This window comes from Sciurus carolinensis, chromosome 7 (assembly GCF_902686445.1).
Source record: "Sciurus carolinensis chromosome 7, mSciCar1.2, whole genome shotgun sequence".
NCBI lineage: Eukaryota > Metazoa > Chordata > Mammalia > Rodentia > Sciuridae > Sciurus > Sciurus carolinensis.
Window position 1 is genome coordinate 126650398 of NC_062219.1, and position 21446 is coordinate 126671843.

The 21446-nt window shown below is 36.5% G+C and overlaps 1 protein-coding gene and 1 pseudogene across 1 annotated transcript; one reads left to right on the forward strand and one right to left on the reverse strand.

The window, feature by feature from the left end:
- Positions 1–844: 844 nt before the first annotated feature.
- Positions 845–1783, reverse strand: LOC124989134 (olfactory receptor 2B11-like). The gene has a single exon (XM_047559107.1). The coding sequence runs from the start codon at positions 1781–1783 to the stop codon at positions 845–847; it is 939 nt and encodes a 312-aa protein (XP_047415063.1).
- A 16830-nt stretch (positions 1784–18613) lies between these two features.
- LOC124989682 (olfactory receptor 2J3-like) lies at positions 18614–19510 on the forward strand (annotated as a pseudogene).
- The last annotated feature ends 1936 nt before the right edge of the window (positions 19511–21446 follow it).

A 21446-nucleotide genomic window follows, 5' to 3' on the forward strand; every position in this document is an offset into this window, starting at 1 on the left:
TTGTCTACTGTGTTGTATTATCTGATTTCTTCAGTTGGCTGTCAATTGGTTGGCTCTTATCAACTTTTGCTTATCCTCTATTTAAAACACATGAAACTCTGGATCTCTCTGAGTCAGTGATGGCCAATATTGAATTACAATAAATTCCATTAGCGTACACCTTCTTCAGAAGGAGAAATTCCACTGATTCAATTCAGAACCATGGAACACCTGGAAAGTACTGCCTTCCTCTGTTTCACCATCTTAGCCCTTCCAGCAATTATAAATTATTTAATTAATGATACAAAATCACTGAAAACATATTTGTTAAACAAAAATAGCAGTGCATTTTTCAAGAAGTAAAATCATTCACATATTTTAGTTGATGAAATTTTAAGATTCAACCTTCTCTTAAAGCACAAAGTTCTTTAAACAAAATTTATAAGATAAATTGTTGTTCACATAAGGTTGGGACAATTCACAGAGTGATTGTTTTTCAAGTGACATTGCTGGAAGACTATCAATGAATGATCATCTTTCCATTTTTACGATGGCTAGATAGAGCAAATGCAATTACACTAAAATTTATAGTTTAGCTTCTTTTTGCTACTTAACAAAGTCACTATTTTAATATGAACCAAACAAATTCCAATGGAATTATTATATTTTCAAGAACACAGTGCCCATTCTGGTGCATATTAGCCAAGTATAATTCTTGCCTAATGTGATAATAAATAACAGTGAATATGACAGATTTTGTAAGAGGAACCTATAGCATGAGATTTTGGACATGAATGAGTTATAAGAGAAACTTTTATAAACCTACTCTAATTTTTCAATAATTCCATTTGGTAACTATAAAAGTTTATTTGGAACTGAAAATGCTCTTCACTAGGTTTCTTAAAGCCCCCTTTACATCCTTATTCCTCAGGGTGTAGATAAAGGGGTTGGCTGTAGGAGTCACCACTCCATAGAAGAGGGCCATGAACTTGGGCTGATCCTTTGTGATAGAAGAGGGGGGTTGAAGGTACATGCTGATGGTTGGACCGTAAAATAAGAGCACCACAATGAGATGAGAGGAACATGTCCCGAAGGCCTTTTTCCTTCCTTCAGAAGATTTAATGTTAAGTACAGCGCGTCCAATGCTAGCATAGGAGGCAAGAATCAGGCACAGAGGAACAGCTACTATAAAAATACACACCATAGAGATTATGAACTCATTAACTTCTTTTCCACCACAAGCAGACTTTAAAAGAACTGGGGTCTCACACACCAAGTGATCCAGTTTATTATTGCCACACAGTGGCAACTGTAATGTAGTTGTGACCTTTGAGACAGCATAGGTGATACCACCCAACCACACAATGGATGCTAATAGAATGCAAACCCGCTGATTCATGATGAGGGTGTAGTGCAGAGGTCTGCAGATGGCTACATAGCGATCAAAAGATAGGAGAGCCAGGAGAAGACATTCTGTGCTTCCCATCGTGCTGAAGAAATAGAGCTGAACTACACATCCCACATAGCTGATGGCTTTCTTAGTGCTTCCCAGGTTAATCAGCATCTGAGGCACAATGCTTGTGGTTAAACATATATCCAAAAAGGAAAGGTTGGTGAGGAAGAAATACATGGGACTGTGGAGACAGGGATCTAACATGGACACCAGAATGATACTCATGTTTCCCATTATGGCCATGGGGTATGTTATCAGAAGAATAATGAATAGAGAAAGCTCTAGCCAGGGTCGGTCAGCAAAGCCTAGTAGAATGAACTCTTCAGGGTGGCTTGCATTAATGAGTGCCATATTCTTCAACTTATTTCACCTGTGGTAGAGAAGTGCCAAAGGATTTAGCATTATGGGAGCAGAAGAAACATAACAATCCATTTGTTTGCACTCATTGATGATAGAATGCAGTAATTTAGTAATGACATAGCACAAAGGACCCAGACCAGGTAATCCAATTTATCTTCTCTATACTAAAAATTAAAGGTATTTGTCAACAAGACACCCTTGCATTATGAAACTGAACTTCCTCTCCTATGTACCAAGGTTAACAATAGCTATCTTCTTGTTCTCTGGTGAGGACTGAATGAAAAAAAGAAGTGACTGTACTTTAGAAACTTCAAATTAATGGTTTCAAATTTCACAGAATAAAAATCGATTGAGTGCTTTAATATGAAGTTTGCTGCTTCTTGTCTTCTGGTGTCTGACAGAGTAGATGAGGCCTCAGTCCAAGTAATTGGAGGTTCATTTTAAGGATTACTGTTTCAGGGCATTACAAAAAAAATGATAAGAATCATAAAGATATTCAGGTACAAGGGTAGAAGACTAAGGAAGAGGAACCCTGGAGGTATGAGTATCATCAACATAGAGTAGTCCAGGGTTAGTGATGTAGCTCTGAGTTATAACACTTACCGAGCTTATGGTAGACCCTAGAATAAATCCCCATCACCACTAAATGGATAAATACAAAAGAAAGAAAGAAAGGAAGAAAGAAAGAAAGAAAGAAAAGAGAAAGAAAAAGGTGGGAAGGAGGGAGGGAGGGAGAAAGAAGGAAGGAGGGAAGGAAGGGAGACAGAGAGAAAGCAAAAGAGGGAGGGAGGGAGGATAGAAGGAAGGAGAAAGGAAAGGGGGAGGAAAGGAAGAAAAACTCTTACCAGCTCCCTCTGATTGATCAAATAATTATGTCTTCACTATGGGCAGTGAGAAATGGTAGAATTTAAACAAATCTATCTGTCTTTGAAACTGAACAGGAAACTTAAAAACATTTAAGATCAATTTCCTTGTATTTGGAAAGTTATCAATGATTGGTTTTATAAATTCAAAGGTTTAAGCTAAAAAGACAGCTTTTTTCATACTTTCGGATTTGCTTTTGCAGTTACATGCTACTTTGCAAAACTAATGCAAGCTCTGGGCATTTAACTTATCATGTTGAACTTTAGCTAATTTATCCGTTTAGTGGATTTTCTTAATCAATTGAACTTAGTATCCTCATTTAAGAAAAGAATTTGGATAGATAGCAGTCACCCATTTACTATATTTAAATACAAATACATTTTTTTAACTCCAGCTAACTTCTAGAGGAGATATACAAACTCAGGACGAGATATTCAAATCCTGAAATTATTTTTACATTTTTAGATATATTTCTTTGGTTTCAGCTAAAAAGATCATTGAAACAAAATAATTGACCTAAGGAAAGAATTATTTTGAGGTATAAAAATTATTTTCATTTATGTATTTGTTCATTAGTGAAGTATGTTTCTTGAAAACCACAATCTCATGTAAGTTGAGGAACATTCATATGTGAAGTTCGAATAATGTTCCACTGACAAAAGTCTGAGTTACTTTTCCAGCCATTTGGTGGTTCTGTAGTTCCACACTATATTTTTAGGGTTACAAAGCACACTTTTCACATTCTGTATTCCATTAAATCCTCAAGGCCGCCTGCTGGGGTGCCTGCCACACAAACCTACTCAGAGCTGAGATGTTAATTTTGTCTTTTAAATATAAGTTATTCTGATTATATGGGAATAATAATAATAATAAAATAATAATAATAATGTAATAATAAAAAGCATGGCATCTTATTGCCAAATAAATATTCTACTAATTTTAGTCTACCTACACTATGGAATAGAGGCATTGTAAGACATAACTTATTTGTTCCTTCAACATTTTTAAATTCACATTTTATAATTTTCTACCATGGATCATATATCAGATTTTTATGAGTAATAATAGATCTGATTCTGCATGAATTTTTCAATAATTAATTTTACCTAGCTCTAATAACAGTATTAACACAAAAATGCCTTCAGCAAGTTCAATAGATTTATGTGATTGGGGATTTTTTTCATATTAAAAAAGTATAGTTTTCTGTGTGAGCAATGATCATCCCAAAGCTCTTTGATTTCTATACTTCCCAGGAGATTAATATGATTTACTCTTGCATTATATATAAACTTTATAATCCTATCCTTATATTTCTCATGTTCATTATATTATTCTCATTACATTTCATTACTTTCAACTCTTGGATTCCATGATATTTGGATCCCCTATTTTCAGGGATTTTTCCATCATTATTTCACTACATAGTATTTATATCCATGAATGTTTCAACTCATGTTAAAAGTTGCCAGCTGTATTCCTGTTGAAGTCTTTGTATTTTCAGTCACATTTTCTTTCTAGTCTATCTAATACATTCTTTATTTTCATACCATATGGTATTTTACTTATAATTTTATAAGGATCAATTTTATAGGTAGTAAAAGATCACTAGAAGAATTAAAAGCAGTTTTATTCAACCAATATCATGGCAACTGGATAAAATAAATGGCAATCAATCCATCAAATTGTGACCATATGTGTAAAAAATTCACATTGCTGATAAGACACTTCATACTTCATCCAAGTATTTAATATTTGTCGAGTATGTTTTTATTGTAATTTGAATATCTCTAAGTATGATCTAAGTGAGAGATGAAAAAAGATTACAGAGAAAAGGCTGATTGTTCCTAGAGTCAGCAAACTAGGCATTTCCTAAATTTAGAAAACACTCCTTGAAATGAAATGGTCTCTGATTCTTGTTTGTATATTAGGCACTATGACCTAAGTACTAATCATTTGAATCTTCCCTAAAAGGCAGGGCTTCTAAATACATGCATTTTTTACTCACCTTAATTTGTTAAATATCATTCAATGAAAAAGAATTATGATGGAATACTTTTGAATTTTTCAAGCTTTCAGAAAAGAATGGAGAACCATAGTATACAAATGAGTATTTAAGTATTATGTTTAGAAGTTAGTTTTTCAGGAGACATGGAATAGTAAAGAGGAAAAAAGGGCACATTAGGAAGGCAATAGTAGAAAATATGAAGCATGCCTTGTGGGAGTGCAATTTGTATGCTGTTCCTGTGAACTCTTGGGCATTGTTACTACATAGGTCATTCATTTACCTTTCTCCCAGGTGAGTTGGTGAGCAAGTTCCTTGGAAGAAAGATCTCCATGGAATTGCTTCTTATGTACAATTAGTTACCTCATTGCTGAGGTTTGAAGTCAGTCTGTATTTTCAGATTTGTTTAAAATGAACTCATTCCATTTCCCAACACACTTAAATAATTTTAAAGAGAAGGCAATTAAAACTAAAAAATTAAAAATAAATAAATGGTTAAAATTAGAACAGAACTAGTTTGAATAAATTATTCTGGGGAATTTATGTACAAATATCTTGAATTTTCTTACTTCACTAATACTTAGAACAGCTCACATACATTTTAAGGATTCATAGTCATATCAATAATGGAGCAAAATGTGAATTCGAAAGAGAAGCAAAAAAGAATGATCTTTCCAATGAGAAAAATTTAAGTGATATTCTAAAACAATCTTCAAATTTTGGAATGCTTATATAAGGAAAATATGAAAGATGATCAACTTATTTCTGTACTATCTCCTATCTTTTTCTGTCTCTCCAGTTAATATTAGTTCTACACATAGATAACATCAATATTTTTCAAGTTACAAATATTAAATTAAACTATATTGTTCTGAAAATAAAATAAGTTAAATGAACATCAGGGACAAACAGAAAGTTTTCCTTTGAACACTCTCCTTTCTCTGCAGGTCACTACTATTATTGATATCCCTCTTGGAGATCAGGGATGGGTTCAAACCTTCCCCTGGAGTTGATGATTAAGCACAGAGAGTCACTGAGGCAAGGGTAGAAAGTAAGTTAAATTTAACAGGGATGTAGGTGCAGAACTCTCTGGAAATAAGAGGGACTGATGTTGGATGCCCTTTGGACCCCAAAATCTCCCCATCTTCTTCCTTCTCCCTATCCATGCCTAAAGGCAACAAGAAGCATCACAGGTTGTAATCCATTGGGTTGGAAAGTGAGATTCCCGGGGTTTTAGCAACACCTGGAGTGAGAAAGTGTGATTTCAGAGGTTAGTTGATAGCAACCCAGTGATAACCAGCCATCGTCCTCTCTTGACCCCCATCATTCATTACCTACACTGACTGTCAGGGCTTCTACTCCCTACCTCACTTTGTTGAGGAATGTGACATTCCCTGTCCCCTCAGACCAGGCAGGGATGCAGGCAGATTGCTTTTTGGTAAAGAAAGCAATGGGGGATTCAGTACAGTGGGATCATTTTATAGAAATGATTCTCAACCTCACGTTCCCACCATCCTCATTTGTCCCATTACTCTATCAAATGACTATGTATTTTGCATGTGATGGATGGTCTCCACTCCCTTCCACTTGCCCAATCTACTCTCTATCCCAATATATATGTCTTTTTAGGATACACAATTACAACCAATTTAGTTATATACCAATTTTACTTTCATTCATGATTCATGATTCCAGCAGATTCTATTCCAAAATAGCAGCGAACTCCCTCCCACTAGACCCTGGTAAAACAGAGACCTTCATGAAACATGGAAAATAAAATAACACTAGAAAAGTTGGTTAAGGTCCCTTGAAATTATCTTTCTCTTTTTGATATTTGGGGAATCTGTCTGCTTCCTTTCAGTTTCCATTTGACTACATAGCATCTGATAGGAGTGAATTTAATTTGACTTTTTCTGGGACTTTTGGCATCAAGTGCAGGCACTCAGCCCTAAACAATAGAATTCCATACTTCTTGTTTAATATTTTCCTGTGATGTTCCCCTGGAGGCCAGATCAAAGCTTCTGCTTGGGTTTAGCTGTGGGAGTCTGATGGTTAAGTAGTATGAGAATAGCTAGTTTGGGATATGTTCCCCTACCTCTAACTCAGCTAGAACACATTACACTGACTTTGTTGCTCACAAAGGCCTCAGCTCTGGGAAGAGGCTTAGTGTCTTCAGATGCTCTCTTTCTGGTTTCTAATATCAGTTCTTGCCTTTTTTACTTTAGCCTTTGTGTTGGAACCAAGCTTCCCACAGTTGCTTGTTCTACGGAATTCATATATGATCTTGGATAGAATAACCTTGTTGGGAACACCAGTGACATTAACTCCCAATTACCCACAGATTAAGATAATTTCCTGTTTTATGACTTTTGTTTATTTTTTGTGTGGGGTTCTTCTTGTATTTTCTTTATATTTTTCAATTCACAGTATAAACTGTATGTATTTACCATATACAACATGATGGTTTGAATATATTTACAGTGCACAATGGCTAAGTTTAGTAAATCAATGTATGGTTACCTAACATAATTATGTTTTTGGTACGAACAAATGCTCTTGTAGCATTTTTCGAGGCTAGCCTATTTTTTTTGACAAACACCAAGTTGTACAATAGATGTCTTGATTTATCTTTTCGGTAACTTCAAATTTTGAATCTTTCACCAATATATTCCTAACCCATGTTTCCCAACACACCAATTTTTCTAATAACTACCATTTCAATTTCTACTGGTATAAAACCAAATTTTGACTTCACATTTAACTGTTTTCATATCACTTTAATATTAATACTTAAAATTATACATACTTATTGGATATTGTGTGATATTTTGATGTATGTAAATATTATAATGCTAATAAGAGTAAATTTGTCTATCTCTTGAAACATTTATCATTTCCTTATGATAAAAACATATAAAATAATTTCTCCTGGATTTTTTAAAGAAAAGAATTATTGATAGTCACTCTGCTATGCATTGGAACACCAGAACTCATTAATACTACCTAAATGCAACTTAATACTTGTTGACATCCAGTTCTATCTATGTTGTTTCAAATAAAAATATTTCTTCCATATCTTGTGGCTTCATAATATTATATTTTTTGTAGATATGACAATTCTTAATACTTGTTAGTTGATGAGTACTTAGACTATTGCTATTTCTAGGCTTTTATGAGTAGAACTACATCAAACATCAGAGTGCAGATGTCTTTTACACATTCTGAATTCATTTCCTTAGGATATATATCCATTTATATTACACTTTTTAAATTGCTTTTTCCATTGGAAGGACACAGATTGATTTGATACCTTGTCTATTATATATAATGCTACAATAAACCTGCATTTTTAGGCATTTCTAACAGATATTGACATAATTTCTAAGATACAAACCTAGAAATAAGGTTGCTGGATCATATGGTAATTCTTTTTTTTATTGTAAACAAATGGGATATATGTTGTTTCTCTATTTGTACATGGAGTAAAGGCATACCATTTGTGTAATCATAAATTTACATAGGGTAATGTTGTTTGATTCATTCTGTTATTTTTCCCTTCCCCCCACCTCTCCCTCCCCTCTTTTCCCTCTATACAGTTCTTCCTTCTTCCATTCTTGCCCCTCTCCCTAACCCTAAACCTAACCCTAAACCTAAGCCTAACACTAACCCCTCCCATCCCCCATTATGTGTCATCATCCGCTTATCAGCGAGATCATTCATCCTTTGGTTTTTGAGATTGGCTTATCTCACTTAGCAAGATATTCTCCAATTTCATCCATTTGCCTGCAAATGCCATATTTTTATCATTTTTATGGCTAAGTAATATTCCATTGTATATATATACACCATAGTTTCTTTATCCATTCATCAGTTGAAGGACATCTAGGTCAGTTCCACAATCTGGCTATTGTGAATTGAGCAGCTATGAACATTGATGTGACTGTATCTCTGTTGTATGCTGATTTTAAGTCCTTTGGGTATAGACCAAGGAGTGGGATAGCTGGGTCAAATGGTGGTTCCATTCCAAGTTTTCTGAGGAATCTCCATACTGCTTTCCAGAGTGGCTGCACTAATTTGCAACCCCACCAGCAATGTATGAGTGTACCTTTTTCCCCACATCCTCCCCAACATCTATTGTTGCTTGTGTTCTTGATAATCGCCATTCTAATTGGGGTGAGATGGAATCTTAGGTTAGTTTTGATTTGCATTTCTCTTATTACTAGAGATGTTGAAATTTTTTTCATATTATCTGTTGATTGCTTGTAGATGTTCTTCTGTGAAGTGTCTGTTCATTTCTTTAGCCCGTTTGTTGATTGGATTGTTTGCATTCTTGGTGTTCTTGAGTTCTTTATATATTCTAGAAATTAGTGCTCTATCTGAAGTCCTTAGCAGAAAGAGCAAAGCAGGGGGTATTGCAATACCAGATCTTCACCTCTACTACAAAGCAATAGTAACAAAAACGGCATGGTATTGGAACCGCAATAGACAGGTAGATCAATGGAACAGAATAGCGGACATGGGCAAAAACCCAAATAAATACAATTTTCTCATATTAGGCAAAGGGGCCAAAAATATGCAATGGAGAAAAGATAGCCTCTTCAACAAATGGTGCTGGGAAAACTGGAAATCCATATGCAACAGAATGAAACTAAACCCCTATCTGTCACCCTGCATAAAACTCAACTCAAAATGGATCAAGGACCTCGGAATCAGACCAGAGACCCTGCATCTTCTAGAAGAAAAAGTAGGTCCAAATCGTCAACATGTCGGCTTAGGATCAGACTTCCTTAACAGGACTCCCATAGCACAAGAAATAAAAGCAAGAATCAACAACTGGGATAGATTCAAACTAAATAACTTTCTCTCAGCAAAGGAAACTATCAGTAATGTGAAGAGAGAGCCTACAGAGTGGGAAAAATCTTTGCCACTCATATGGTAATTCTTACTATTTATATTTTTGAGGAACCTCCATAATGTTTCACAAAATCACTTTACTATGTTACATTTCCAACAACCATTCTAGAAATGTGTGAGCAATTTTTGCATTACTGTGACCAAAATACCTCAAAAGAAAATTTAGAAAAGTACAACTTTATTTTGGGCTCTCTGCTTCAGGTTTTCTGCCCATGCCTTGAACAGGTGTTCTATTTCCATTGCACTAGGCCCTAGGTGAAGTAAAATATCAGGGCTAAAGGGCAGGGGGAAAAAACTCTATAGCTCTTGGCAGTAAGGAAAAAGAGAGTGTGTGTCGGGAGACAAAGGGTAAAAAATATATCATCCCCAAGACATGTGCTCAGTGGCCAACTCCCTCCTGTCACACCCCGCATGCCTAGAGATACCACCCAGTAATCCTTTTGAATTATTAATCCACCAAATGGATAAATTCACTAATGAAGTTGTGGCTTTCATAATCTAATCATTCCACCTTCTGCATTAACTTAGGAGGTTTTAGAGAACCCCTGATATCTAAAGCACAACGCCTTTTATTCATGTCCTCACAGACATTTGTCTTTTGTCTTTTTCATGATGGAGATTCTCATGAGGTGAAGTGTGAGGAGTGAGGTGACCAGGCTGGGTCCAGTCCCTGGTACACTGGAAACAGGGACCATAGTCACAAGCCTGGAAGCCAGACATGCTTGTGCTGGTCTGAAGTCTGGATCTTTAGCAAGAAGCCTGACTATGGGGCCACAGAGGCTGCCTGGTGCTAGGTTTCACTGGAGAGGGGCCAGGCTTAGCAAAGTCAGGTTCTGGCTTTACTCTCCATGCCCTGTGTCAGGGTGCCTCCGTGATATGAGGCAGAAGTGTGGAGGAAAAGTGACTCAGGCACTGAGAAACTGTTTTTCCTGCTCTCTTCTAATGTGCCTTTTCTTCTCATATGACCCTCCAGGCACTCTGATCTTTCACCTGGATTCCTTAACTCTTGTTCAAATTGGTCCCCACCCCACCACCACCCTGGAGCTTGCCCCTGCTGTGAAATGTCCTATCTGTCAACTTGGTTACATCACTTCTTGTCAATATGTATTTTTTTCAACTTATTAACATCCTCTCGTCTCCCTTTTTTGCTTGCAAAACATATAAATGTTATTTTGCATGTTTACACATGTATCTTCCTTTGGTATCTCAAATTATAGCACATGTGATATTGAATCTTAGCCACACTTGCATATTTTTTTAATATGTAACCTAAAATGAAGAACAGCTTTCATAACTATTCTTAAATATTAACCTTAATACTGGTTTTCTATTTTTTTGCATTTCAAACCAGTTCCATGAAACTTACACAAATTTATTACAGCTTAGGTATAAGTTTTCACATGTTCCAAATGAGAAAATTGCAAGAAATCATATAAGTGACTTGACAAAATTTCAACAACTTGTCAGTGACAAAATCAGGGTGTGATTATGGATTTTTAGGTCTGTTGACTCATTCTTATAATCAACCACACCCAAAGCAAAATAGATGTTCTGAAATTATCTAAATGTCAACACTAACCCTCAAGCAAAATTTTGTGAGATAGATTTCACTATGACACATAAATTTGAGCCACAAACAACTTTGCTAAAGCATCAATAGTGAAGTCAGCATTTTCTGAGATATGAATGGAACCTCACCTTGTGGAAGCACCAGTTTCTCCAACCTGTAAATTTCTCCTTTCCATCCAGACACATGACTCCCAATTTTTGTCTGCTTCAGCATACAGTTAGTGCTGTGCAGTACATTCCTTATGTGCATGCTTACTTATCTTTAGATTTTATCACTCTGAAGGACAGGAATATGGGTATAAATGTGACATCCAGGAAGTCACAGAAGACAGCTCTGGCTTCCTGCTCAGGTACACTCAGACTCATTCCTCCTGTGGCCATCTGTATATGTTTACATGTTTTCTAAATATCTTTTGTATATATTAATTTGGAAAGGGAATTGACCTTTACATATTATAATATCAAGTGATTTCAAGAGCAATAAACTTTCAAAACAAATCAAAGTACTAATTATAATTCAGTAACCACTAACACCTTACAGAAGTTTTAGGAAAACTGCATTATCTTTCCCAATTCACCAGATTGCACAATTAACATTTCAACATGAGTACTTTACCATTCCCTTTTTTTAGTTATACAATATTATTAAAATGCATTTTAATTTTCCTGAAATATTTCAATCTATAATGCACATCTACTCCTAAGTGATTCCAGGACTTCTTTAACTTGTAATGTTACTCATATGGCTCTGCTTATAATTAGCTTAATAGTACTGAAAATTGTGGCCTTTCACTTTATATAATATTCTTCTATTTAGATTTTTTTTTGCATGATAAGTGTGATGTTACTCATCGTTGGTGAGAATACCACAGAAATACTACTGTGTCCTCCTCTGCATACTGTTACAGGTACATGGTATTCATTTATTCCACTGGTGATACTAACTCTAATTCATTAACATGGTGTCTGCTAGACTTCTTTGCTATAAAGTTATCTTGACTACCTTGGAATTGCATGAGTATCATGGCAAAACATTTTGAGATGAGGTGGGATTCTGTTTTTGGACAAACTTCCAGCCACTAGTCTATTCAGGAATTCTTTATAATCCTTCTCCGGGACAATCATTACTGTAGTGGTTGCCAAATGGTAACTTACAGAATTAAATCATTCCTTCCATATTTATTATTTGTTGCGGTAAGCTGAAGAATGCCTCCTGATCCCTAGAACATTGGATTACATACAGCCTTACATGGTCAAAGGGTTTTACAAATGTGATTAAATTGAGGTTCTTGTGATGAGAATACTATCCTCAATTTTCTGGTTGAGGTCCTGCAATCACTGGGATTATTATGAGAAGAAGGCAAAATATATAAAAGATAGGAGATACTATACTGGTGATTTTTAAAAACAGAGGGAGAGACTTTGAGAAGGAATGAAACATCTTCTACTGAAAGTTGCAGAAGAAATGTAACCTTGTAACTTAACATAGACTTCTGATCTCTAGAAATACAGGACAATTATTTTTGTTGGGCAAATTGGCATACACCTGCAGTCGTAAGGATTGCGGAGGCTGAGGCAGGAGGATTGCAAATTCAAGGCTAGTCTTAGCAATTTAGCAAGACCCTACCTCAAAATAAAAAATAAAAAGGCATAGGGACATAGCTCAGTAGTTAAGCATCTCTGGGTTCAATCCCTGGATTCCTGTCTAATCCTGGGACTAAGTTGCCACGAGCATACTATTTTCCCATTCCAAAGAAAGAATTTAGAGAACTCAATGGAGATGTTTGGAAATTTTATTATTCAAGCTCTTCTTGGGGGTAGAGCTTGGGATAAAATGGAGGATATAATGTGTTTTACTCCACTTCTAATTATTCAAGTTCATTCCATCTCATTAGTGGGTCAGACTACTCAAGGATGTCCTTGTGTTGTGGTCACAGGGAGTTCTAAGCAGATCCAACAGTCTGGTTAGCATGATATGCAACTTCCATTTCCCAGGCCAGGATTAGATCACTTAGTGATAACCTATGGAGAATATGACAAATGTTTAGTAGACACTAATGATGCCAAATTAGTGCATTAAGCATTCTATTGAACAATCTTGTTAGAGTAACAAGATTGTTACTAAACAGCAGGCCTAGATGGGCAAGGGTACCTTACCAATCTATCTTTGTACTTCAGGGTATAAAAAGAATAAGACAGCTGTGGAATGTATAAGGACCACAAACTGAAACAATCTGCCTGTCTGATGGCAGTCTGTCTCTCATTGTTGAAGAGGGACCTTACCACGTTTGATAGGCCTTCTGGTTGCATCTGTTATTGATGGGTAGCAACATTGCACCCCAGCCCTCAAGCTGTGCAGTCAGCCCATTGGCCCTGTGAGAAGCATTAGGGGAGCAGGGAAGCAGCAGAATGGTGGCCTGGGTCAGTTAAAGCACAGGCAACAGGCATGGGCTGCTATGCAGAGTTTGCCATGTTGGCGTGGGCCCTAGGTGTGGCAGGCCAGCACCTAGCTGTGGTAAGCCAAGGGGTTATTGCCTGGCAGTCTGCTGCAGTGCACTCCATGCAGCTCTCAGCTCCAGAACCCCCACTGAGTAGACGTAATACAATAACTTCAGCCTCGAGCTTCCTGGCCTGCCACAAGAAAATAAAATGACATTCAGGGCTAACCAATAGCCTCTCCAAATGTTAATTAGCATAAATTTAGACCAATAGCAGTGACCCAAGTGCTAAATAAAATGCTAGAATAGCACAATCTGCAGGGGAAGACCTGCTATAGGGTCCCCTATTGCACTGCAAGAGTTCTGCCCCTTTTCCTACTTTTGAATATATCCTACTCTTTCATTCATTCAATCTGGTCTATGGATTTAATTCTTCAAATTCATGAGACAAGAATGCTGAAAGAAGAACTTGACAGTGAGCTGCTGGGGTCTCCTTCAACATTGGAGGGAATGGCCCACATTCAGGAACTGCAACACCTCTCAGTTGAAGAGGCCTACAGCTTGTAGAGACCCCCACCTGCCAGCAGAAGCAGTGAATCCAGTTTCATCTCAAAATTCCAGTTTCAGTAGTGCTGTGAACAGGCAGGACAGTTCTCAAATTCTGAAGTATCAGGCAGTTTTATGGGCAGTCCCTTGTGCCACCCCCAACTACATAGTCTTTTAGTATCCATAGTTAATATGTGATGAAATCAAATGGCAATTTCTTCTCTGAGGATTTTTTCAATCATCTTATCTTCATCTGTTTTGTGACCTGGACTGGTGTTTCTCTGATGATGGCTCCACAGCAAGTACAGCATAAGTGGCACACACTTGTCCTCCCAAAAAGCTATAACATTATTCTTCCGCATTCCCTAACTGTAACAAAGATCCAACAGGGGTATTATGTGCTTTAATCTTCTGCCCTAGACCCATCCGAATCCTCTGGAATAACATGGATGGTAAGCTCAGTAAGTTTGAATGTGTCTTGTAATCCAAAGACTTGTGCCTGTTTTGCTGCCCATTTGGTCTGATTATAAGCCTCAGAGAAGATGGCAGAGCAGAGTTGGGCAGTGACTCCTGACCCTTCAACCCCACAGTAAGAAGGCAGTGAAGGAAAAGCTGACCAGAGAAATGGGTAACTGAATCAATGCTCTAAACCCCAATATTTGACAATTTGGACTTGCAGACATGTGAATTTTGGTTACTAGAGCAGAAAATAAGGACAGATTTTCTTAACCCCAATCCTGGACCAGAGTAGGGTAAATTGGGAGGGACAATAGAAAGAAAAGTAGGGAGAAGAGAAGCACATAAGCGTATTTCCTTAACAAAAGATGGAAATAAAAGCAGATCAAATTAAAATGCAATAGGAGCAGCAGTTTTACCCACGTTATAGATTGATAGTGGTGTGGAACATGAAAGACATTTTGTGTAGTCCACAGCTGACCAATCTCCCTAGAAGAAAATTAAATCAATGTAGTATCACCCCACTTTCAGATAGCCAAATATAAAGCCACAGGGAATACATGCAGTGGGATGTCTCAATAATCCATCTAGAAGGAACTTGTAGAAGTATTGCAACTAGTCAAAAGTTGCTGAAGACTCCACTGACTCACCACAGATAAGTAGAGGGGTAGAGTGGACCCAAGAGTTGATCAGTACTGCAGGGAAGTGCAGTCCTAATCCAGTGCTCTGCACAGCCCCCATGGGAATAAGAGCAGAGATGGGGGTGGATGCACTCAATCCATACCATGCCAGTGAAAGCCCAGGCATGGATAGGTAGGAGAGCTTTCTCTGTCCTGGAAGTAGACGGGGATGTCATCCACAGCTACAGCTAGTCAAAGCTTGGATGTGGCCAACATGGACCAGACAGTGGAGGGGCATGGCTCCCATCATTCACAATCTTGGAAAGTGAGAGGTTGAAACCAGTGGACTCTCTCTTTCCTGGTAGGATTGATGGTGCCCTGGCAATCTGTGTCAGTGTGGGGCAGGGGGATGCTTTTGCATCAGTCCCTATATGAAGTTATAACAATCTTATTATTTATATTTTTTTCTTTTTTTTTTCTATTGACACTATTTATTCAGCTTTTAACCATGTTATGGAGAAACTATTATCAAATTCTCCAAATGCCAATTTTTCCACATCAGAAAAATAACTTGTTTTTTTTTATTTTATTTTTCATTTTGATTCACTGTACAAAAATTGGGTATAATTTTCAGTTTCTGTGGTTGTATACAACGTAAATTTACACCATTCATGTAATCATACATATCCATAGGATAGTGATGTCTGTCTCATTCCACTATCTTTTATAAACCTGCCTTCTCCTCCCTCTCATTTCCCTCTATGTAATCCAAAATTCCTCTATTCTTCTGTCACCCCCACTCCTCCAACCCAATATATATATCATCATCCACTTATCAGGGAAAACATTAGGCTTTACTTTTTTGGGATTGGTTTATTTCACTTAGCATGATATTCTCCAATTCCATCCATTTACTTGCAAATGGCATAATTTTATTCTTCTTTATGACCGAACAATAGTCCATTGAGTACCTATACCATAGTTTCTTTATCCATTCATCTGTCAAAGGGCATCTAGGTTGGTTCCACAATCTAGCTATTGTGAATTGAGCTGCTGTAAACATTCATGTGACTGTGTAACTGTAGTATGCTAATATTAAGTCTTTTGGGTATAAACTGAGGAGTTGTATAACTGGGTAAACAGGTGGGTTCATTCCAAGTTTGCTGAGGAAATCCATACTGCTTTTCAGAGTGGCTGCACCAATTTGCAACCACTTGCAATATTCGGAAATTGCAATATCTGGTTGGTTCAATATCCGGAAATCAATAAACATAATTCATCCCATCAATAGACTTAAAGTTAAGAATCATATGATTATTTCAATAGATGCTGAGAAAACATTTGATAAAATACAGCACCCCTTCATGCTCAGAATAGTAGAAAAACGGGGATATTAGGAAGATACCTTAACACTGTAAAGACTATCTATGCTTAGCCCACAGCCATCATCATATTAAATGGAGAAAAATTGAAATCATTTGCTCTGAAAGTGGAACAAAGCAGGGATGCCCTATTTCACCACTTATATTTGACATTGTCCTTGAAACACTAGCCAGAGCAATTAGACAAAAGAAATGAAAGGAATACAAATAGGAAATCAATCTAACTCTTTAGGACTCAATCTACCTCTTCTCCTGAGATTTCCAGGTTTTTCATATCATTGATATCATACTGATATAGATGTGTCTGTGTGTCTTTCTGGTACTTAGATTTTGTTTCACAGTCAGAAAGAAGCTTAGATCTGAAAGAACAAATCATATCATAAAGTTCTTTCTAAAAGCACATCTAATTGAGTTTGAATATCTTTCAACCTACATTAACATTTTGAATTTTCTACTATATTAGATATTGTCCCACCAATATTTTCATCAAAATGTATAATTATTTGGATTGCAATTATGATGGTTTCTATCATCACACAAATGAAGATAAACTAAAAATTCTGAAAAGATAACCAAAGTCCCTAATTTTGTAATGTTGATTATTTGTTTCACGGACATTTTCTTCTTTAGCTAGATTAGACATTTACTCAATGACCTTTTTTTTCAATTATCGTTCACTCTAGGATGGAAAAGAAGAACATTGTATTTATGATGTTACTTTTTTCTACAAGAGGCAAATATTTGGATAAAACCTAAAAGAAGTTTGTGCTTTCAATTATTAACATTTTATTATGTTAAAATTTAATACTTTACTGAACAATTACAAAATGTGGTACAAAAAACACCATACACATTTATCCATACAGCACTTTACTAGATATTTTTTCCTGATAAGCTTTGTTCTGTCATCTAACTTACTATCATCTATCAATCTATCTATCTATCTATCTATCTATCTATCTATCATCTATCATATATTTTCCTAAGAACCATCATGTTTTTGGGCCTTGTGAGAGTATCTTAGAGATGCTATATGTCTTTACCAGTGTCTTTTTTACTGTTTATTTTTTAAAGGACAGTATTTTAAATAAACTCTGCCAGTCAGCAAACTCTGCAAATTCAAAATAGTTTATTATTCAGTATTATCAAATGTGAAAAAGTATTATCCAAATAATAATTTAGAATTACCCTTACTTGCAAAAATTTAACTCTAAAATCCTTAAGTAGAGGATCATACTTGTAGATATTGTGTATACTTGGTCTCCTTTAACCTGGACATGTTTCTCAAATTTGTTGCCTTTTGTGATCTTGAGAATTTGAAGAGTACAATCTGCTATTTAGTCTTAATTAGAGATTGTGTTATATTGTTTATTATCAGAGCTAGGCTGCATATTTTTGGCAGAAACACCCCTGATTAATATCACATCCTGTTGGAAGCATCACATCTGCAAACCTTATAATGTTGGTCTGCATCAAACTGCTGCTGTCATTCATAATGTGGTTATGGTGATGACCACAAGTTTATTGGACAATAAAATTCACTCTTTTCCCTTTGTAATTGATATGTAATTGCTCGAGAACGAGGGGTGTAGCTCAGTGGCAGAATACTAACCTAGCATGTGTGAGACCCTGGATTTGACCCCAATACCAAAAAGTAAAATATAAAAGACAAGTAACGGGAAAAAGGTAATTTAGGCTATGTAATAACCTGTTACTGATCACATACTTTACTATTGGTTTTAATTCGGTTTATTCTCTGGTAGATAGAAGAGCTTTGTTTTCACTATTTTTTTCTTGCAGTTTTAATACCCTATTTGGGTAAGGATTTTTATGCTCTTCACTTACTGGAAACGTTATTCCAAATTGCCTAGTAGATTTATAATAGAAATTCTAAACTGCCCTAGGATTGAACAGTGTCAGGACCTTATAATTGGCTTTTGTTAATTTTTCTAATCTCTCTAAGATTTTTGGAGCCATTACATAATTATTTTGTAATTATGTGATTATCTTCCCCCTTCAGGTAACAAATGATGTTGGAAAAATATCAGGCTACTTCTGAAGGATACTTCATTCTACTGGGTTTTTCTAAATGACTTCACTAGGAAGCAGCTCTCTTTGTGGTTATCTTGATATTCTACTTGTTGACACTGATAGGCACCCTGTTCATCATCATGCTGTCACACCTGGACTCCCATCTCCACACCCCCATGCACTTCTTCCTCTCAAACCTCTCTTTCCTGGATCTTTGCTACACTATCAGCTCCATCCCACAACTGCTGGTGAGTCTCTGAGGCCCAGAGAAGACCTTTTCTTATGCAGGTTGCATGGTTCAACTTTACTTTGTCCTAGCACTAGGAAGCAGAGTGTGTCCTCCTGGTGGTGATGTCCTATGACCCTTATGTAGCTGTGTGCAGACCCCTGCATTGCTCTGTCCTCATGCACCCTCCACTCTGCCACTTCTTAGCTGTAGCTTCCTGGTTATGTGGCTTTATAAACTCAGCACTCCATTCCCTCTTCACCCCCCAAGTACCCCTGTCACTTCTGTAAAATTCTAGCACTCCTGAAATTGTCATGTGCTGATACTCATGCTAATGAACTGACCCTCAAGGTCATGACTCTGTTTTTTTTTCCCATCCCTGTCATCTTCATTCTGACATCTTATGGTGCCATTTTCATGCTATAATGAGGATGCAGTCAAGCACTGTACATTAGAAAGTCTTTGGGATCGTGGAACCCATCTTATGGTTGTTTCCCTCTTTTTCATTCCAGTTCTGTGCATTTATCTCTAGCCACAAAGAGAAAATTCTCAAGATCAAGGGAAGTTTATTTCACTGTTTTACACTGTTGTCACACCTTGCCTCAACCCTCTCATCTATACTCTCATATACAATGATGTAAGAGGAGCAGTTAGGAGACTACTGGGGTGAGAATGACCTGTGTACTGGTGACATTAATTTTGCGATAGTATATCTGTGTCTTTACCAGTAGTTAATTGGGCCATCCATTCACACACTATCCATTCAGTCACTCTATTTGACTTACTGAGTAAATACTTAAAGAAGGCATCAGAGTTCTTTCTAAAATGTAAAAATAAAACAATCTATCTAAATACATCTACTGGTGGAGAACTCAGCCACATCAAATCAAGATCTACACCAATAGTGACTTTTTCCATATAATATTTCTAATCAATCTAAGGTCTTAATTTTTCTGAAAATGAGATGAGTGACTTATTAATAAAAGAGCATTTTATAATTTGACTGGAAAGAGGATGTTACCAATTTAAAAATCACCTAAATGTGTCTTTCAATTTGTCTTTTCAATGCAGAAAACATTTCTTATTGAATTAATGATATTATAATGAGATACTTGAAGCATTTTTCTCCAATATTGCTATTGTTTGTTGAACAGTAAATATTGAGAAGATCTTGCTCCATATTCCCTCATACACAATTATGGCTAGTAAAAAAATATGTCGAATTTTAGCAAAAACACCTGTGAGTTGTGTAGAAAAGCATTTCATACACATCTACTTTGACCTTTTTATGGTGGTACACAGTAGTTAGTACAGGAGGTTGAAATAATGTGAACGTTCTGATAGTTTTTCATGTACCAGTCATCAAAGGTTTCATATAATTAATGCAGTAAGTGCTTAAGCACCTCTATAGCTATCTTGTCCACAGTCAGCTGTGAAAGTCCAGTGGGGTTAGGTGTCAAACTAGCCAAAAAAAGTTCAAAGACAGCATGGAGGTACTTCTGTGGAAACCTAACAAGAGATCGTGGTTTCAAGAAGAGTTCAGTAGATTCATACGATTCATGTAATCGTACATGTACATAGGGTGATGATGTCTGTCTCAATCCACCATTTTTCATATCCCCCCTCCACATTTGTATGCAATGAATCAAAATGAAATCAGAAAAAAAATTTTAAAACGTAATTAAATAAAAAAAGAAGAGTTCAGTGATGACAGACTGACAGACAGCACTTCTGTCCCTCAAAGCTTTGCCATATTGTGATTCTCCTCCCTTATGAAGTTTTGTCCAGTAGCAACTGACTGGATGAGTGACACATATCTTTTCCACAGCGCCCTCAGTTCTGTGCCCATTTCTAGTCAGAGAGGGCTTGTATATGGTAGACTGCAGACACAGTAACATCATTAGCATTAGCTTGCTTAGTTTGTTGGCTCACCAACACTGCAAATAGTAAGTATATTGGTGTATATGCAGGAAAGCAGCTTCCTACAAATAACACTAACTTGTTCTAGTTCCCATGTTGCACAAGATATCCAGTGTTCTTCAAGGTCATATGTGTCTGGGTGTTTTGTGACAGATTTGCTGTCACAGTTCTCTTATTTTGTTAAGGTTTAGGGGAAAGGGGGTGTATAGGAAGAGGGTGTTTTATTGTCCTACTTTTCTTTAAATGATGATACATTCCAACTTCCATGTGCCTAAATAACCTTACAATCTTATAGTGCCCAAATTCTAGAATGTCCTTTGAGCAGCTCAACAGAATATACATTAAGCCAAATTCTAAAACATCAATATCAAGAGCAGCAGAATATGACAAGCTGTATTTAAGAGGGAGAATACAATACAACATATCTTCAGGAAACAGGAAGAGACTGTAACCAAGCAGAAAAAGGATCAATACCAATTTTTCTTTAGCTAGAATATAGGTTTGTGACTTATATACAGCCAAAGATACATTAATATTACTATCAGATAAACAGACTCTGCTTTAATGAGGACATAGGTCCTCCTAGTTCTGCAGTTGGTGTATCTAACACCAACCTCTGCATCTGAATAGTTTCTTCATTAAGCAACACTCTGACTTTCTGAGCATGATTTAAGGCAGCAGTAGTG